The sequence below is a fragment of the Mixophyes fleayi genome, chromosome 2, assembly GCF_038048845.1.
Source record: "Mixophyes fleayi isolate aMixFle1 chromosome 2, aMixFle1.hap1, whole genome shotgun sequence".
Lineage (NCBI taxonomy): Eukaryota > Metazoa > Chordata > Amphibia > Anura > Limnodynastidae > Mixophyes > Mixophyes fleayi.
The window spans coordinates 311,538,969-311,557,471 of NC_134403.1; the positions used below are offsets into that span (position 1 = coordinate 311,538,969).

General features: G+C 38.9%; 1 protein-coding gene across 5 annotated transcripts in view; it reads left to right on the forward strand.

Annotated features, from left to right (window-relative positions):
- CNKSR2 (connector enhancer of kinase suppressor of Ras 2) overlaps positions 1-18,503 on the forward strand; it is a 273,911-nt gene that overhangs the window by 37,782 nt on the left and 217,626 nt on the right. For all 5 annotated transcript variants that reach the window (XM_075196557.1, XM_075196558.1, XM_075196560.1 and 2 more), the window contains exons 2-3: positions 15,045-15,208; positions 17,437-17,639. In XM_075196557.1, coding sequence (XP_075052658.1) covers positions 15,045-15,208; positions 17,437-17,639 — 367 coding nt within the window. The remainder of the gene's footprint in view (positions 1-15,044; positions 15,209-17,436; positions 17,640-18,503) is intronic.

An 18,503-nucleotide genomic window follows, 5' to 3' on the forward strand; every position in this document is an offset into this window, starting at 1 on the left:
TGATGCATTTAATTACAGCTCTTTGTCAAAGTCAACACTTCTGTTTGATTTTTTTTTTTTTCATTCCCTACTTTGTCTACAAAATATGTCACTGTATTCTAGGATTAGGAGCAACTTTCGAGTACACAATAGTCGGCACATACCTCTTAAACCTGACAAAATGTTTTTAACAGTTAGATGCTGTGACAGGATGGACCGCCTATGCCACCCTGTCTGTTGTTGCTGGGAACCGGCTGGGCTTACTTTGCCACAGTTCCCTTTCGTTATCCCAAATGCACTCTCTTGCCGCTATAGGAGGGGCTTATAATGCTGCCACCACTGAACTCCTTTATGGTGCTCAGAACCAAGTTCCTTCTGGTTAACTGTCACTGGTAGTGTACTCCTGTACTGGTACACTTGGGCTGGTAACTCTGGACCTATTACTATGGATCCGGGTTGTTGTGGATGGATCCTCCCTGGTCTATCACACTGACCAGAGCTGCAGGTAGACGGCAGAGCGGTGGTACTGGAAAAGCTTGGGTCCAAACCTCAGACAGCCGGAGAACGGATTAGATTTAGGGTCTAATCGGCAGGTCACAGGATTATAGCAATATTGCAGAAGTTGTCAAGCAGGTCTTTGGAGCAGAGTGATGTTTATTGCTCAAGTGTCCTGACAAGGACAGTCCCACTGATTTAAGGTATCAGTGGTCAGATCAGATGGAACATCAGAATGATACATTACATGCTCACACAGCTCATCTTTTATAAAGTTCCGAAATAGTCTATTTTAAGAATCAGGATGTACTCTATTTACACAAACATGGATTTACATGCATTGCAAAGCCACTAATATTTATACTGGCTATGAAATTCTTAAAAACATTGCTGTGATTTCCTGGATCTTATTTCAGAGGAAGGAGACTCACTAGCAAGTCAAAAGGTATGACTGGCATGAATATTTCAGGCAGTCGCCGAATACACATTTCCACAGAACAACAAAACAAGCCACTTCCCCACATCACAATACACCAAAGGCTTGGTAAACACAGGCTCATTGTATAAGATATATACATCAGAAATAGGCATTATCCTATAGTAAGGTTAAACAGAAAAACCAACTTTTCTACCCTTGTCTCAGAGATAATGATTTCCTATCTCACAATATCAAAAATAAGTGCACGTGCAATTACATAAATAAGTGCTATTTGCTTTAAATACATTTTTACCAAAAGTTATTTAATAGTGATCCAGTCACAGATGCCCTCTAGTACACAAAATAAAATTAGTTTCTGTAGAGATTAAAACTGCAAGCTGTAGTCATAGCTGAAAACATGAAAATGTGTGGATCTTGGGCATAATGCCCCAATGCAAAATGTGTTACTGGGGATATTTACATCTAGTCAGTCTACCAGTTGCCAGAATTTCTGTCTCCCCAGGGGAACAATTCCATGAGCATTTACAAAAAAAAAAAGAATCACCTATATCTCTACAGTTGGCCTTGCTTACAAGTCTAGACAGTGGTGAATTTGGCAAGGGTAAACATTCTGCTCAATGAAGTGACTAAGCAAACGCTCTCTTTAAATTACTTTTTGCTAAAGTTCTGAACGATACAAGTTTGTAAAATGACGCTTTAAGTACCTGTAAGAAGAAAACAAATCTTCCAGATTATGTCCCTATTTTCATAGGTCAGTCACCGGTTTCCTCACTGCCAATCTAGAATTCATAATGAACATACACCAACCAGCCACAGCATTAAAACCACATCCTTATATTGTGTAGGTCCCCCTTATGCTGCCAAATCGGCTCTGACCTGTCGAGGAGTGGATACAAGACTGCTGAAGTGGTATCTGGCACCAAGACATTAGCAGTTGATCCTTTAATTTCTGTACATTGCAAGGTGGGGTCTCCATGGCTCAGACTTGTATTTCCAGCATATCCCACAGATGCTCAATCGGATTGAGATCTGGCAAATTTGGAGGTAGTGTGGCATGGCGCCTTATCCTGCTGAAAGAGGCCACTGTCATTACGGAATACCATTGCCATGAAGGGGTGTACTTGGTCTGCAGCAATGTTTAGATAGGTGGTACATGTCAAAGTAACATCCATATAAATACAAAGACACAAGTTTTTCCAGCAGAACATTGCCCAGAGCAACACAATGCCTCCATCAGCTTGCCTTCTTCTCATAGTGCATCCTTGTTCCATCTACTTCAACATATGAAAATATTTTTTTATAAGAACATCATGTAGACCAGTCTTTATTTTGCATTAAGGATTATTCTCTATTCATATACTGGTGTATATGGTTGTGGTCTTCTCAGCAGCACAAACCTTCTTATTAGGGGTAAACTTGTAAGTTCTTTTTATGTGGGTACTGAGCCCCAAATGGAATTTCCATATTTAATGTGCAAACAGTTGTCACGTGATGATTTGGCACCATTTGCTTTAGTGCTTTTGTACATGCTTACTTTAAACTTTGAGTTGGGAACAGTTTTAGGATTAGTAGCGTACAGATCACTTCTGCAGACCACTGGCCTGGGAGAAGACTGTGTGGATTTGCAGAAAATGAGAATACAGCATTTGAGATAAACTACGTCATCAGATCCTAGCAATACCTGGTATTAAAATGGGAAGCGACCAACTGCTAGAAACCTTGTAACATAAACTAGATTTATAACCTTACCATAAAAAAGGCGAAAAGCAACTCTTGGAATCTATTCCAAGAGATGTCATGAGCAGCCATAACAGCATAACAGTCTCACTGCAGCAAAGAGAAAACCGGATGCTGAAGAAAGAACATGCACACAAACAGGCAAAACAAATGCCATAATGTGTGAGGAAAAAAACCCTACACTCATAATCATCATCATCTATTTATTTAGCGCCACTAATTCTGCAGCACTGTACAGAGAACTCGCATCAGTCCCTGCCCTAATGGACCTTACAGTCTAAATTTCCTAACATACACATACTCTAATATCTACTTGCCAACATTTCCTATTCATTTCATGGCATCCTTTTCTACTGTGCAGGTGCATCTGAGTATTTGGTACTGCCGCAGATCCTTGCACTCTAGAATATCAATAGTCAACTGTTTAGCATTTGAAATACTCCAATCAATTAGAAGGCCCAGAAAATAAAGCTAACAAAATGTAGTAAATTTCCCCCTGCTTATGGTAAAACATTGCTTTACTATGAGTGCTAAGAAAAACAATGCATTCAATATAGCATCTTAGGCCCTTTTCACTGAGTTAAAAGCCCCTTACTTCGGCGACTTGTAGGTTGTTCTTATTGCTGCTTATTATGGTGATTTTTTTTTTTTTTTTTTAATGATCTCTGTCATTACGATCTCAGGATGGTGATGTACCATTAACAAAAAATGTAAAGTACCGCCACTGGTCAAATAGGCCTCGCCGTGAAAAGTTGAATCTTATTGCTGGAGATAGCATTGTTATTGTTTCATGAATAGCTCGCAGCAAAGGAAAATCCCATCGCCAGCAAAAATGATTTATCTTTATCAGCCCCTTTAAGTTGGAAAACCTGAAATACACACAAGGTATATTTACTAAACTGTGGGTTTGAAAAAGTGGAGATGTATAGCAACCAATCCGATTCTAGCTATCATTTATCTAGTACATTCTACAAAATGACAGCTAGAATCTGATTGGTTGCTATAGGCAACATCTCCACTTTACTAAACTGCGGATTTGAAAAATATACCCCACAGTGTTGTTCTATTGCAGGTCCAGCACATGCATGTTTGAATGATATTGCAGTGGAATCATGCAATGTACTTATCTGTATCCAATAAATAAATATAATTTATTATTGTGGTTGTATGTGAGGCGTGTTTAATTACCCACTGCTCTTTAGGGTGCATTAAAATCATAGATATCGACTAGGAAATAGATGTTTCATTTTGAACTGCGCTGAAACAATTAACACTAGTCATTTATTTATATCTCTGCCTAGGTAACATAAATTAGCTTGATAATGTTAATATCTATAATGATGCACTAATCAAGCTTCACCCAGTAGATTATTCATTTTGAGGACTTGATACAGAAATACATGCGTCAGTAAAGGCACACTAGATTGGAGTGCTACATCTACTAAATAGCTTTCTCCTCCTTCCTCCACATTCTATGACATAAGAAATTTAGTCATAACATTTTTGTATAGAACAGAACTTCTCACTTCTAGCATGTCTTCAGTTCTAGTATCACGATTACTCCTACAAGAGGGGGAAAAACCTGCCATCTGCACTCCCACACAAGGTCGTTATCATGCCAACTCACAATTAAAAATAGCTGCATTGATAGAAATCACTTGGCTCAGAGAAATAGCAAAAATAGTTGTTTGTTTGTTTTTTTATCTTATTTTGTTTTGTATGTTGTGCCCTACAGATCGGTTTTGGGTAAAATCTGTGTTATTTATACTTTGTAATTGGAAAATATTATATTGTAATTTGTAAAATATAGTTTCAATCTTCTGTATTACACTATAGTTTTTTTTTTAGGTGGAACAAAATGGTTTTGTTGCTTTTTGACTATTTTAGTTCAGAAAATGTACAGTAAATTCAGAATTGTATTGAAAACGCTTTAAAGGGCCACCATAATTAAGTTTGTATGTGGCTTACATTTATATAAGTAATGTTTAACAAATATATTTTTTCTATAGATAACATTCCTCATGCATCCATATGTTTTTTGTTTTTGAAATAAATGTGCATACATACACTTCAATACAGTAGGTTCTCTAGCAGTAGTAGTACTAATTTTATTGGTAATTTTATTAATGATGTACATAGTCAGAAACAGACATAGTATGTGGATAACACTAGAGAGAACCCCTGGTGTGACCCAAGGTTTGCGGAAAGCTGATACTTCATCCAAGAAGGGACTCCAAAGCCATAGAACCGAGCATTGATTAAAAGTAGAGATGCTTACTGACCCCTGTGAAGTGGTTTTGGTTTTGGATCTGCCTTAGCTTCGTGTTTTTGTTTTGGCAAAACCGCCCTCGTGTGTTTTTGGTTTTGGATCTGTATCATTTTATAAAAATTGCTAAAATATGCTAAGCTCACATAATTATACTCTTTTTTTTTTTTTTTTTTTTTTCTTTTTTTGCTCCTACATTATTATTAACCTCAATAACACTAATTTCAAGTCATTTGCAGTCAATTTTGACCACCTCACAGGTCACATTATTATTTTCATATACTTTCGGACAAATGCTGCAGCGACCTGGCTGGATGCTAAGCGACAGAGCAATGACTTAAACACAGGGCAATTACTATCACATCTAGGACACATTGGCACACCGCAGTGGCAGAAAAGAAAAGTTGTGCAAGATTGGTATTGTCTTTGGGCCCTCCCAAACCAAGCACTTCAGCCACAAAAGTGCCACTCCTTGTGGCTGAAGTGCTTGGTTTGTTTGGGCCCCCACAAAACAAGGTAACAATGGCCTTAAGGCACCTAAGGTAACAGTGCTGTTAATTAACTCTACTGTGGCAAGATGTTGTCATCATCCTCAGCCTCAACATCCTCATTAGCACCCTCGTCGGCTACACAAATATCCCCCTCATCCTGTTGCAATTCCAAAGTGGCATCCTCAATTGGTGTATCATTGGCTACACTCGGGCTGTTCATGAACACATCTGCAGAAATGCTGAAAGGGGCCTTCTTTAAGGGTACACTATCAGATAGGTCAGGATTACACATAGCACTCGTGGATAGACTCTCCTCAAGGATTTGTCACTTCTGAATCTGAACATACATTTTCCTCTAATGCCTTACTGTTTTCTTCCAGCTCGGCTTTTACACGTAAAAGTATTTGGGCACCACTTTTGGAGTCCGAATAACAAGGTCTTGCTTGGTCACAACTGAACTTACAAGTAGATGCCTCAGTAACAGTTGCAGAACTCGCACTCATAGAGAAAGGCGAAGGCCTTATTCTTTCTTTGCCACTACATGTGTAGAATGTCATGTTGGCAATTTTATTTTTTTCTGCTGATAATTTTGCCTGGATTACAGCTCTTTTTTTGAGCAGACAGTTGACCAACATGCTCATTGTGGCCTTCCATGTGTTTTTGTCAAAGTTAAGCACAGATCTTATTGATCACTCTTTGCATTGTTACAGCTACACTATATAGACAAAAGTACTCGGACACTTGACCATTACACCAACAGTGACTGTAATGACATTGTATTCAAATACATATACTTTAATATGGAGTTGGTCTCCCTTTTGCAGTGGTAACAGCTTCCACTCTTCTAGGAAGGCTTTCCACAAGATGTTGGAGTGATGTTGGATGAGAAGGCCTGGCTTTTCTTCTCCTTTCCAGTTCATCCCAAAGAGGTGTTCGATGGGATTGAGGTCAGGTTCTTCCACACTGAACTCATCAAACCATGTCTTTGTAGTCCTTGCTTTGTGCACTGGGATACAGTTATATTGGAATAGAAAAAGGCCTTTCCCAAACCGTTGCCACAAAGTTGGAAGCATAGCATTGTTCAAAATAACTTGGTATGCTGAAGCATTAAGATTGCCCTTCACTGGAGATAAGGGGCATAACTCACACCCTGAAAAACAGCCCCATACCATTATCACTCCTCCACCAAACTTCACAGCTGGCATAATCCAGTCAGGAAGGTAACATTCTCCTGGCATCTGCCAAACCCTGACTCGCCCATCTGACTGTCAAACAGAGAAGCGTGATTAGTCACTCCACAGAACACGTTTCCACTGCCCCACAGTCCAGTGTCTGTGTGCTTTACACCACTCCATCTGATGCATGGCATTGGTCTTGGTGATAAGAGGCTTGTATGCAGCTGTTTGGCCATGGAAAGCCATTCCATTAAGCTCCCGCTGCACAGTTTTTGTGCTTACATTAATGCCAGTGGAATTTCTGAACCCTTCAGCTTTGGAATCAGCAGAGTGTTGGTGACCTTTACGCACCATGCGCCTTAGCATTTTTTTTACCCTCCTCTGTGATTTTACCTGGTCTTCCGCTTTGTGGCTGAGTTGCTGTTGTTCCTTAACACTTCCACTTTCTCAGGATATCACTTACAGTTGACTGTGGAATACCCAGCAGGGATGAAACTATCTTACTGCAAAGGTGACATCCTATCACCATACCACGCTTGACGTTACTGAGCTCTTCAGAACGACCCATTTTGTATCACAAATGTTTGTAAATGAAAACTGCATAGCTAGGTGCTTGGTTTTTTACACCTCTGGTAACGGGTCTGATTTGAAACACCTCAATTTAATAATTAACAGGTGTGGCTGAATACTTTTTTCCATATAGTGTATATACTGTATATGGTATACATCTTAGTGGTGTAGGTCACTCACGTCATGCTAGTTTTTCTTTAAACACAGTAGTGTTTTGGGCAGCAGGTATTGAGGAGATAATGTCGTCACAAGATATTCTTCCTCTTGCCCTCTTACATAGAAACATAGAATTTGACAGCAGATAAGAACCACTTGGTCAATCTAGCCTGTCCGTTTACTAACCTATAGGAACCTGAAACTCTATTTGATCCTTAGTTCTTTGTAAGGATATCCATATGTCCCAAGCATGTTTAATTTACTCTACTGTATTAGCCTCTACCACCTCTGATAGGAGACTATTCCACATATTCACTACCATTTTTGTGAAGTAATTTTTCCACCTATTTCCTCTGAACCTATTTCCCTCCAGTTTCAGTGCATGTCCTTGTATTCTAATAATTCTCTTTCATTGAAGAATGTTTCCCTACTGTACCTTGCTAAAACCATTGATATATTTGAAAGTTTCGATCTTGTCCCCCCTTGCCCTCCTCTGCTCTAAACTATACATATTAAGATCTTTTAGTCTTTCTGTGTAAGTTTTGTGCTATAGACCATGCAACATTTTGTTTTCTTTGTACAGTCTTTTATGTATTTGTATTTTCATGTAGCCTCCAGAACTGAACACGGTATTTTAGATGAGGCCGTACAAATGACCTATACAGTGGCATTACTTCCTTCTTTCTGCTATTGATTCCTCTCCTCTCCCTATGCAACCAAGCATCTGAATTGCCTTTCTCATTGATTTTTTTTACTTTGCCTAGCTGCCTTTAAGTCACCTGAAATAGTGACTCCTAGATCCCCTTTCTCCTCAGTAGTTTCCATTATAGTGCTTTTAATTCTATATTTAGTCTTTGGGGTTTTGAATCCCAAGTGCATGATTCAGCATTTTTTGGCATTAAACTGTAGTTGCCACACTCTTTGACCATTCCTCTACCTAGATCATCGGTGGCCAACGTCATTTTTGAGCCGGGAAAATGACTACCACCGCTTTGAACCCTCCTCTGCTGTGCAGTGCACAGCTGTGATGCTTTTATAATTATTCTGAACATTTTGGCATTGTTGGATTATTTTTTTTTTTTGCTTGGGTTATATTTTTAATGTACGTGTGTAAGGTATGTATGCACATGTTTATACTGGGTATTTGTATATGCACACACATATAAAGGATAAAGTTGGCTTTTTGCAGTATCTATAGATATTTTTTGGCTCTTGGTCTCTGACTGGTTGTCCACCCCTGACCTAGATCATCAATAATTTGCTTTACCTCTCCTAATGTGTCTACCCTTTTGCATATATCTGACTCTGACCTGTGCCCTGCTTCATCTCTGAAAACCACCTCTCACTCCAGCCTCCAAGACCTTTTTCCTATGCTGCTCCCCATTTATGGAATACCCAACCCCACCCAACCAGCCTCTCCTTTAATCTTTCAAGCGCTCTCTCAAAAACCACCTCTTCACTAAAACCTTTTCTACCTTCACCTGATACTTCTCCATCTGAGTTTACAACAAGCTACTGCTCTAAAGTTCACTTTAAGGGGTCTATTTATTATTTGGCATTAAGGCTGATTTTCTACTGCAGTGAAAAGTCACCTATCGTCATAACTTATTGTTAAAATCTCATTGAGCCGCTGAGCAATTTTTAGCTGCCTCAGCGAAACTGGCCCTCAGACTGGCCCGGCTAAGTTGTAAATGAACTCCTACCACTGAGGAGATATACACACATGTGACCAGGCTAGCATGTTAATGCATGCCCAGACTTGGGCTTTCAGTTCCAGTTGCTGAGTGAAAAGCTTTGGAAAGCTATTGCTGATGAGATCTGTTAACCAATAGGGGTTTTTGCCTCCTTTAATAGACCCCAGTTAGTTGATTAGCCCCTATTGGCTCTGCATTGCCTTCTCCCTCAATACGAGCAGAGCTCTCTATCTCATATCTGTACCTATTATGTTTTTATGCACAATTTGTATATTGTATAATTTGTTGTTTTGACTGTCTGGCATTGCAGAGCTCGCTCATGACTTATGAGAGAGAGAGAGCTTAGTGGCCACCAGTGACTTGCACAAATTGGGGGGTACCATGCTGGTTTGAATAACCGTTTTTATTACTGGCTTAGTTTAGTTTTTTAATGTATTAAGTGTTTTGGGGGATTTTTATCCTTACACATATACTTTGTTTATTTTCTCCTTTTTATATCCCTAAAACAATCATCCATATTTCAATGTAATGGCACTTCCTGGGAGCGCAAAATGCCACAAATTTGACTGGTTCCTCCCTATTCAAAAAAGCGAGACAGTAGCATTTGCTGTGGGCCTTTGCCGAAACTTTATTATTTACATTTTTTATTTATTTATTTTTTATTACAACTTTAGAATTTATTTTTAATTGAATCTTGAACTGAAAGCCCAAATCTGGGCTCATGCATGGGCAGATTGACTTGGTGAGCAGTAAGACTACTGCTGGCAGCCAGTATCGCGGGGAGCTGAGCATTGACATTTTTCTTGTTAAATTTGGCAGTAGAAAAAGTTCCATATCATCCCATATTAATAAATAGACCCATTAATTTTGTTTTATAGTTGGTATTTATTGAGAAATAGAATAGTAATAGATTTTGTGTTTTTGGTAACGAATGTAGAAGAATTTTCTAATATTTTGTCATTGGCGTAAAAATGCATCAAAATTATGTTCTCAAACCGTTGGCACGTGTGGATTTTTTGAATGGCACCCGATCGTCCTCTTCTGCTATACCTGCTTCCTCACATAGCACGACTGCCTTAAGGACGGTGTAGTGCTGTTCGCATAATGCGTTCTCTTTGTTACGGTTGCTGAGCACTACAAAATTCTGAAGCATGTCTTTGTCTCCAGACTGCAAATTATCAACCTAACTTGATGAAAGTAGCTTCACAAAATAAATATAGGGAAGCATCTAACATTTTAGTACCCATCTATTAGTTTTGTAAAATTTTGTATGTGTTATAATGGTTTTGACTTATAATGTTCAACCCTTGCACCCTGTTCTAAAAATCATTTTCAGAACCCAAGCTATGCAATGTAAATGTTTCCCTTATATACAATATAGTCAGTTTTAGCACCTCTGTGATGTTGTGTGTGTTAGATTAGTGTACACTATAAATTACAAACATTTTGTTGAATGAAGAGTAGAAAGGTGTCAATGGAAGTAATTTGGGCTTTGTGCGTGGTTCGGGCAGATCTGGGAGCTGACCTAGTCGTATGGTCGTTTTTTTTTTTTTTGTTTTTTTTTTCTTCCTGATTTTAGAGAATCTTGGAAGGTCTGCAAATGCCATACTATACTAAATATGCATATTGTTTCAATGATTCTGGTATATCTGAAGGCAATAGTCCATGCCATGTTCCCATGCTTTCATGGTATCAAATATACTGTAGGTCCACAGGGAGACTTGTGGTCTTCAGGTGACTTTAAGGCATAGTTGCCTACTCTAACGTAATGTTCGGGAGACACCCAAATTTCTGGGAGTCTTCCCGGGAGAGCAAGGCAACCTCCCGGTTCCTAATCGCCACAATAGTAAAGTGGTGGGGGCGGGGCTTAGGACGCAAATTGTGCCTTGTTGTGGCCCTGCCCCTGCTGTAATTGACTGGAAACCGTGACACACCCGCCTCCCCCTGATCTCCCGGAGGAGTCCTTGCCAATGTTGGCAAGTATGCTTTAATGGCAGGACCAAGCCCAACACTGTTTCAGTTGATTCTAAAGTAAACAAAATGTTTAGATCCATCCATGTATGCAAAACTGTAACAATTTCTAATGTAAAAGCTTTATCCCTTTTCCTGCTATTTCTGATAGAAATAAAGATAGGGCTACAAACATACAATTTTTATAGATTTGTTTGCAGCGCATCAAGCTTTAATATTGCACATCACCAACTTAGGGGATAATTTACAGCTTAAAACCACAAACACAAATATTGTGTGTCTCAAGATACTTCCAGCTCTGCATTTGTAGCATATGTGCTAGGTTTACAGCAGGCATATTTACACCCACATACCCAGAAACAGCTTCTTAGCTCAATAAAACTTTTTTTGGTAAGCTGATTTTTTTTTTTATTTTTTTTTTATAAATGCACACACAGCATCCTATAATACCTGCATAATCAATGTCAGAGGTGAAATTGCAATCAGCCAGTCAGAAACGTTTATCTGGTCCTGGGGATTCTCTGTACCATCACAGTGTATTTGCACCAGCCCATAGGTTGGTGTATATAATACGGCTGAAAAACTTGTATCTGCATTCTGGCCTGCATTGGCTGGTAATACTGTGAACATGACCTTCCTGTACTCAACCTATGTTAGATTGGCCCTTGTAAAATTACTAGCTTAGGTTAACTCATACTTGCCCCTTTCCCCAAATGTCTGGAAGAATTATCCCAGGTCGGTCTCCCAGACCACTTTTAAAAATGTTACACTGGGGAGGCAATACACGGCTCAGCAGCCTATTGGTAACATTTTAAATTCAAAAAATGCTGGTTGCCTACAATGGGAATGACTTGGTGGGCTGATGCCACCCTGCCCACCCAGCCCCTGATTCTTAACTTTTTAAACCGAACTGTAATTAATTGGAAATTGGTGAAATAATAATATGATCTTGTTGACTTAATAAACTAAAATCAGAAAAGTTAAATGTAAGATTAAGTATGGAACTTTTAACTCCTTTATTCAAACATACAATTTATACTTTAAAGATTTAGCTACTCTCTAATAATAAACCTTTGCACTTTCAGTATTTCTGTTTTCTCTTCTGAATTTTTTTCTTAAAACATGTCATTGCATGTAGAGTGCATAGATCATTTCCATATACCGGTAGCTGCAAAGTCAAGGACAAAATGTATTTATATCATGATTAATGAACATTTCAAATCCACATAAATGGTCTTGAAGCCTTTTTTGAGCGAGTATGGCTGCCTTGACTTGCATGCAACATTATAAAGCCCTCTTTTTTTTTTTTCCCTGACAGTTTCCATTTTCCACAGCATTGCAGTTTCTGGCCTAGCAGTGGCATTTCAAGCTGAACTACCACCTATTTGGCAGATTTTACTAATGTACCCCTCCTCTTAACCGTGGGGTGATTTGCAGTGATACATATTGATAGCGACCACACTGGGTCATAAATAGACCCCACAATACTAGCAGCTTGTGCTATTATTTGATGATCAAGCTATGTTTCCATAAAAAACGGAGTGATGAAAAAGAGGGAGGGGAGGGGGGACAGCAAAAGGCACCGAGTGATGCAGAGGGGGGTGGAGCAGCGAAAGGCACCGAGTGATGAAGGAGATTGGGGGGGGGGGAGAGCAGTGAAAGGCACTGCGTGATGGAGAGGGGGGTCAGTGAAAGGCACACTGTGATGAAGAAGACGCGGGGGGCATCATGGAACAGAGTGATGAAGGGGGCCAGGTGAAGGGGGGAAAGCAGCATGGAGGGCGCAGTGGGATCATAAGTAAGCACAGCATAGTGATGAAGGGGCACAGTAATGTATGTGTGATGGCACAGGGGGCTTGCAGCAATAGATGACTTAGATGATTCTCGCATAGATTAACAAAAATCAGCCTAGTCGCCGCAAATTAATAAATAAACCCAATAGTGTTGAAAGGTATACATACCCTTTCTTGGGTGATCATGTGATGATAGGAGAGCGTGTAGTGTAATCTTCCTCCTTCCTCTGTGTGGGCAAGTAAGGGACAAGTAAAGAGACTGATGGGCATGTAAGGAGATGTGATGGCATTTGGGGAACTCTGATGGGATGTGTGTAAGTCATGTGGTGAGATTGATGGGCATGTAAGGGGTAGGGGGTGTGCAGTTCTGATTGAATGTATGAGGAACATGTGTAGATCTGATGGCATGTGGAAATTCTGATAAGCATTACTTTTTGGCAGTTTGGTTAACCTTTACCAATCCTCAGAAGTTACTATATGTATTTAATTGCTGCTTTTGTTTTGGGCTGGTATAAAAAGCATGTGGGAAAAGACATCGCAGGTAGATTGTGTGTTTATTTTTTTTAACAAAGAAATATTAGAATCTTGTTAACGAGTGGGGTATTAAGAGTGTAATGAGTGGACAATCTGGAGCCCTGTGCTCCCACCCAACATTTGAGTCTCGACTACATATTAGATACATTATGCAGCATGCCTTGACTGGTCCTGATGCACGCACCTCTCTCCTGGTCCTGGACATGGCATGTGTGGTGACTCACTATGTTGATGCAAAGTAACGTTGCCACATTGATTTTAGATGATACCAGTGTCTTCATACAATGTAGTTTGGAAGCCAGGTTTCTCTAGAGAAAAAGACCACCTCTCCTTCAGTGATTCATATACTATTCAGGGGCAGGTTAGATGTGGACAAAAGCAAAATTATTCTCATGATCATATTAAGAAACTCATCACAATAACAATATAGATCACAATAAATATTCAATATAAGTAGAAAATCTATGTATCTTGGGCGATGCTTGTTAAATAGGCTTAGCTATGCAAAGTGAGGGAAGCATTGAAAAGCAAGAAGACGCATGCAAATGCAGATGAATACCTACCAAAATTGGAAAGCTGTATAGAAATTAAGTTAATTGGGAATATTCTAGAAGAGGTTATATGAAAACGGTTAAAAGAAAAAATTCTATCCATAAAAGTGAGTAAAACCTGGCGGGGGCCAAAAGACTACTTAATTGAAGTCCGGCGCTCGTGATCTAGCGATTTTAGGCTAGGTAGATACTACATTCAGCCCGCTATTGCATTAGTGTGTACACTTAGACGATAAACGATAGTCGTTCCAAAGCACCGACCATCGCTTGTTTTGATTGTTCAGCAGAACTATAAAGCTTGTTCAGCTATGGAACAACATCCTTCCAATCCTGCAGTATGTATGCACTCATGATCAGGATGTCCATAGCTGAAAAGATCATGACACTGTAAACTCTGACGGTTATGACAGTTGAAGAGCACAGATCTGAGGGTAAATCTTTTAAAACATGTATACTGTGTATGCTTGAATCAGCATACTGATCGGGACTTTTTCTTTTTTCAGTCGTTGGTAAAATCGTTGTAGATAACACATTGGTTGGAAAATTCTGTAGTGTCTACCCATCCTTACACTGGTTCGTGCCTGCAGATGCTCAGCTGACTTCTGCTCACTTTCAATGGCGTATTACTGTTTAAAAAAATACCCGGTTGCAGGACCAATTGCAGTACAGTGGACAGTGCAGAACTTTACCTATTCCTGCTGATAGTCAGGGAGAGCTAATAAGTGGTGGGCACAAGAAAGCTTTAATTAATGTAATCTTATAACTTTTAGTTATGTAGATTTTTTTCACTTGGAAAATATTTTTTTCTTATGTACTGTGTTGACATATTCCTCGTTCGCATTGTGGTAAGATATTTTTATTTTTTTCAATCTTGTCTGTATCAGTGTTGATACTCCTTTACATGCAGAGGTATAGTCTGATTGAGTATACTTTACACGTTTTTTAATGAAATTATTGTCAAGATTGAGTGATATTTATTTGTACTTCACACTTAAAAATTATATTTTGAGGCCAGTTACACAGTTTGATGTTTTAATACTATGAAGTGAAGAGGCTCTGTCTTCTTGTGTATCCTACTTGTTATTCTTTGGATAAAAGCTAAATATGTACATTCCCTTGGAAAGCAATAGGCATGTTTGCACTGTCAAATGAACACCTAATCGGACTTCAACATTGTAATTGTTTTCCATCAGGTCTAGATGACTGCCTGCAACAGTATATTAAAAACTTCGAGAGGGAAAAGATTGCTGGGGATCAATTACTACGTATTACTCATCAGGAACTGGAGGAACTGGGAGTTACACGGATTGGACACCAGGAACTAATTCTGGAAGCAGTAGACTTATTGTGTGCATTGGTAAGAATTGTTATGGGGAAGATGTAATAAACCTATGTACTAGCTGACAAGCCACTATAAGTAAAGTAGCCACATAACTTTACACTGTGATTACATGCGTATTGCAATAGACATGGCCAAATTTTAAAAAAATTTGGTTACTCAGCACCTAGGACAAATGATCCAATTTGACTGGGAACCATTAGTATGGTTAGATGATGTCTGTACACACTATTGGATGTGGTCATCATCCAACCACATTTACCATCGGTCCTTACAGACATGGTAGATCCCCATCAGTTGTTGATGAGGATCTGTTTTTCTCTGTGGTCCAAACATGTCATAATTTGCAGCCAATTGGGTCTATAACGGAATATTTATGCAAATTTCAGTGAATATTTATATAGTGCCAATAGATTCCGCAGTGCTTTACAATTGAGAACAAGCACAGTAATTAAACAAAACTGGCTATTACAGACAGAGGGGTAAGAGGGCCCTGTTTGCAAACTCTCAATCTACAGGACAATAGGAGTTTGATACATGAAGTAAAGTGCTATATATTGTATATTGGTCCAGAAAAGTTAAAAAGTGCTTAGTGTGCTGTATAATCCGGTCACACAGCAATGTTGCTCTGAGGGTCAGAAGGTTGTTTGAGTATAGAAATAGAACACATGTAAATGTATACATTTTGTAGAGAGTTGGTAATCAGAATAGAGGGGGGTTAATTGGCTAGAATAGCCTAGGGTACTTAAGACGGGGGTTCAGGAATTTGAAAAGCTTGCCTGAAGAGGTGAGTTATGCTTAAAAATTTGGAGGCTAGAGGAAAGTCTTGTTCTGTGAGGCAGGGGATTTCACAGAGTAGTTGCAGTCAGATAAAAGTCCTCTAACTGGAAATAGGAGCAGTTAATGAGAGTTGATAAGAGATGCCGATCTTGCGCAGGGCAGAGAATCGAGTTGGGAGATATTTTCAGACACGTGAAGAGATGTATGTTGGTGCAGTTAGGTTTGTTGATGGACTCTTGTATGTTGGTAGATGTATATTATAGTGAGAGAGTAAATACTTCCTCTTCATTTGTAGGGTCAAATAAAGGGAAGGTACCAGATCACAAGGAATTGAGCAGGTTGTTGGAAGAGGATACCATTTTGTGTCAAATCTTATCAATCTGGTCTTTAAAGTAAGAAGCAAGATCTTGAGTACTGTTCATAGTTAAAGGGATTGGTGGGGGTGGGGGGGGGGGTTGATAAGAGATTTAAATGTACTAAAAATGCTTTTGGTGCTAGAAGCCTGACAGACATGAGAGATTGGAAGTATATTTGTTTAGCAGTGTCCAGAGAATTTTTATAGGAGTGGTATATATGGCAGAATATGTGAACTATTAGAAGTACGAAATTTACACCCATGTTCTACTTTATTAAAGATGCTGTGTTACATTAGTGTGGCTAACATCAAAGTCGACAAGGAGAGTGAAGGGTAGCTGCTAGTGTTTGGTTAAAATGTGGTATTGCCGTATCAGCAGAGGAGAAAGTAGAAATTCATGAGATGTTGTTGCAAAGAGGTTCCAGATTGTTGAAAATTGATGAAGTTAATATTTTTGTGAGTATGATGGCAGAGTTGCACGTACAGAAGTACTTGCAGATGATAAATGGATGGTCAGAGAAAGGAGTGTTGGGGAAATCAGTAACTGAGCATAGTCTAGAAAATACAAGATCAAGGCAGTGGCCACACCAATGAGTAGAAGAGTAAGTCTACTGGGAAAGGCTGAGAGAGGTAGTTGGAGAGAGTGGGCATGTTTAACTATCATTATTATAGTTGTTGATTTGTAAGGCACCATTGTGCTATGAAAGTATTATCATGTATTTCTCCTTTAACCTGCTCTGTTCATTTGTGTGGGTGTCCTTTGGCAAAATTTATATTGTCTCTATATCTTACTTTTTTTTTTTTGCTTGTTCTTTAATTTATTCTGGTGATAGAAAAGCAGATCTATTTCTCTCTCAATGAATGAGTGAAAGCAAGGGTCAAATGTTTATTAAAGGCTACTCACAAATACATGTTTATTTTTATATACTTCTATACTAAAACTGTCTCAGATGCTGCTAAATGTTTCAAACATTACTAGCCAATTAAAAATAGTACAAACTTGATAAATGATTGTCAAATGTGACCCTTTCGATTCATCATGGTTTCTTGATTAGCCTTTTGTGATTCTGCATGTGATTTTATTTAAACCGTCTGTCTCATTTATTTGCAGAATTATGGTTTGGAAACAGAAAATCTAAAAACGCTTTCTCACAAATTAAATGCCTCTGCCAAAAACTTGCAAAATTTTATAACTGGGAGGAGAAGAAGTGGTCATTATGATGGAAAGAGTAGTAGAAAGTTACCAAACGACTTCCTGACCTCTGTTGTGGACCTTATTGGATCAGCAAAGAGTCTACTTGCCTGGTTGGACAGGTAGGATTTCTTTAAATGAACGAATAATGGTTATATTGGCACAGGAATTTTTTTATGACTGCTTATATTCAAACCTAAACATTATATTTCTGAGCACATTTAACATTTTGTCGTTGACATTCCCCCAAGTTTTTAAAAGAACAAAAATACACAGCTAAAATTAGTGTAAATTAATGTTTTTTGCATTGTTGCATATACATTCATAGAGTATGTTTACAAGACATTTAGAAATACACATGACCTGTTGCATCAACATAAAACCAAGCAATGAATATAGGAAATGGCTAAATGTTGTTGAAGATAGAGCTCTATATGCAGATATTATATGCATTTTAAAAAAACACTCGTAAATTAATTTTATCTAAACCATATTAATCTAATGAACATCTAAGAAATTATAGAACGATTTCTAAAGAGAAATATTTGGAATGGTTCCAAAATCTGCATCTCTTGGATATAGGTCATCGGCAAACTGAGGCGGGATTTCCTAGTGCATGGAAACCCCCCTCCAAGTGTGGGGCACTATATAATTGAGGTGGCTGGACCCTGCTCCCACTTCGCACGGTTCTACTTGAAAAGGGAGAGCTGCGTGCACCTAACAGTAGTACATGCAGCATTGCCCATGTATATTATGGGGATAGGAAGAGTTGGAGAGCAGCCAAGCACTCTCTAAAATGATAGCCACGCCCCCATACATGCTGGTCACGCCCACTGGTGGCGTGGTGTGGATGGCCCCCCCTCCACAAATCCTGCGTTTGCCTCTGTAGGTTCCAGACAAACTTCTTGTAAATTCAGATTAGTATTAAATCCTATATTACCAACCACCAAGAGCTTAACATGGTGAGAAATATTTGAACCTTAAAT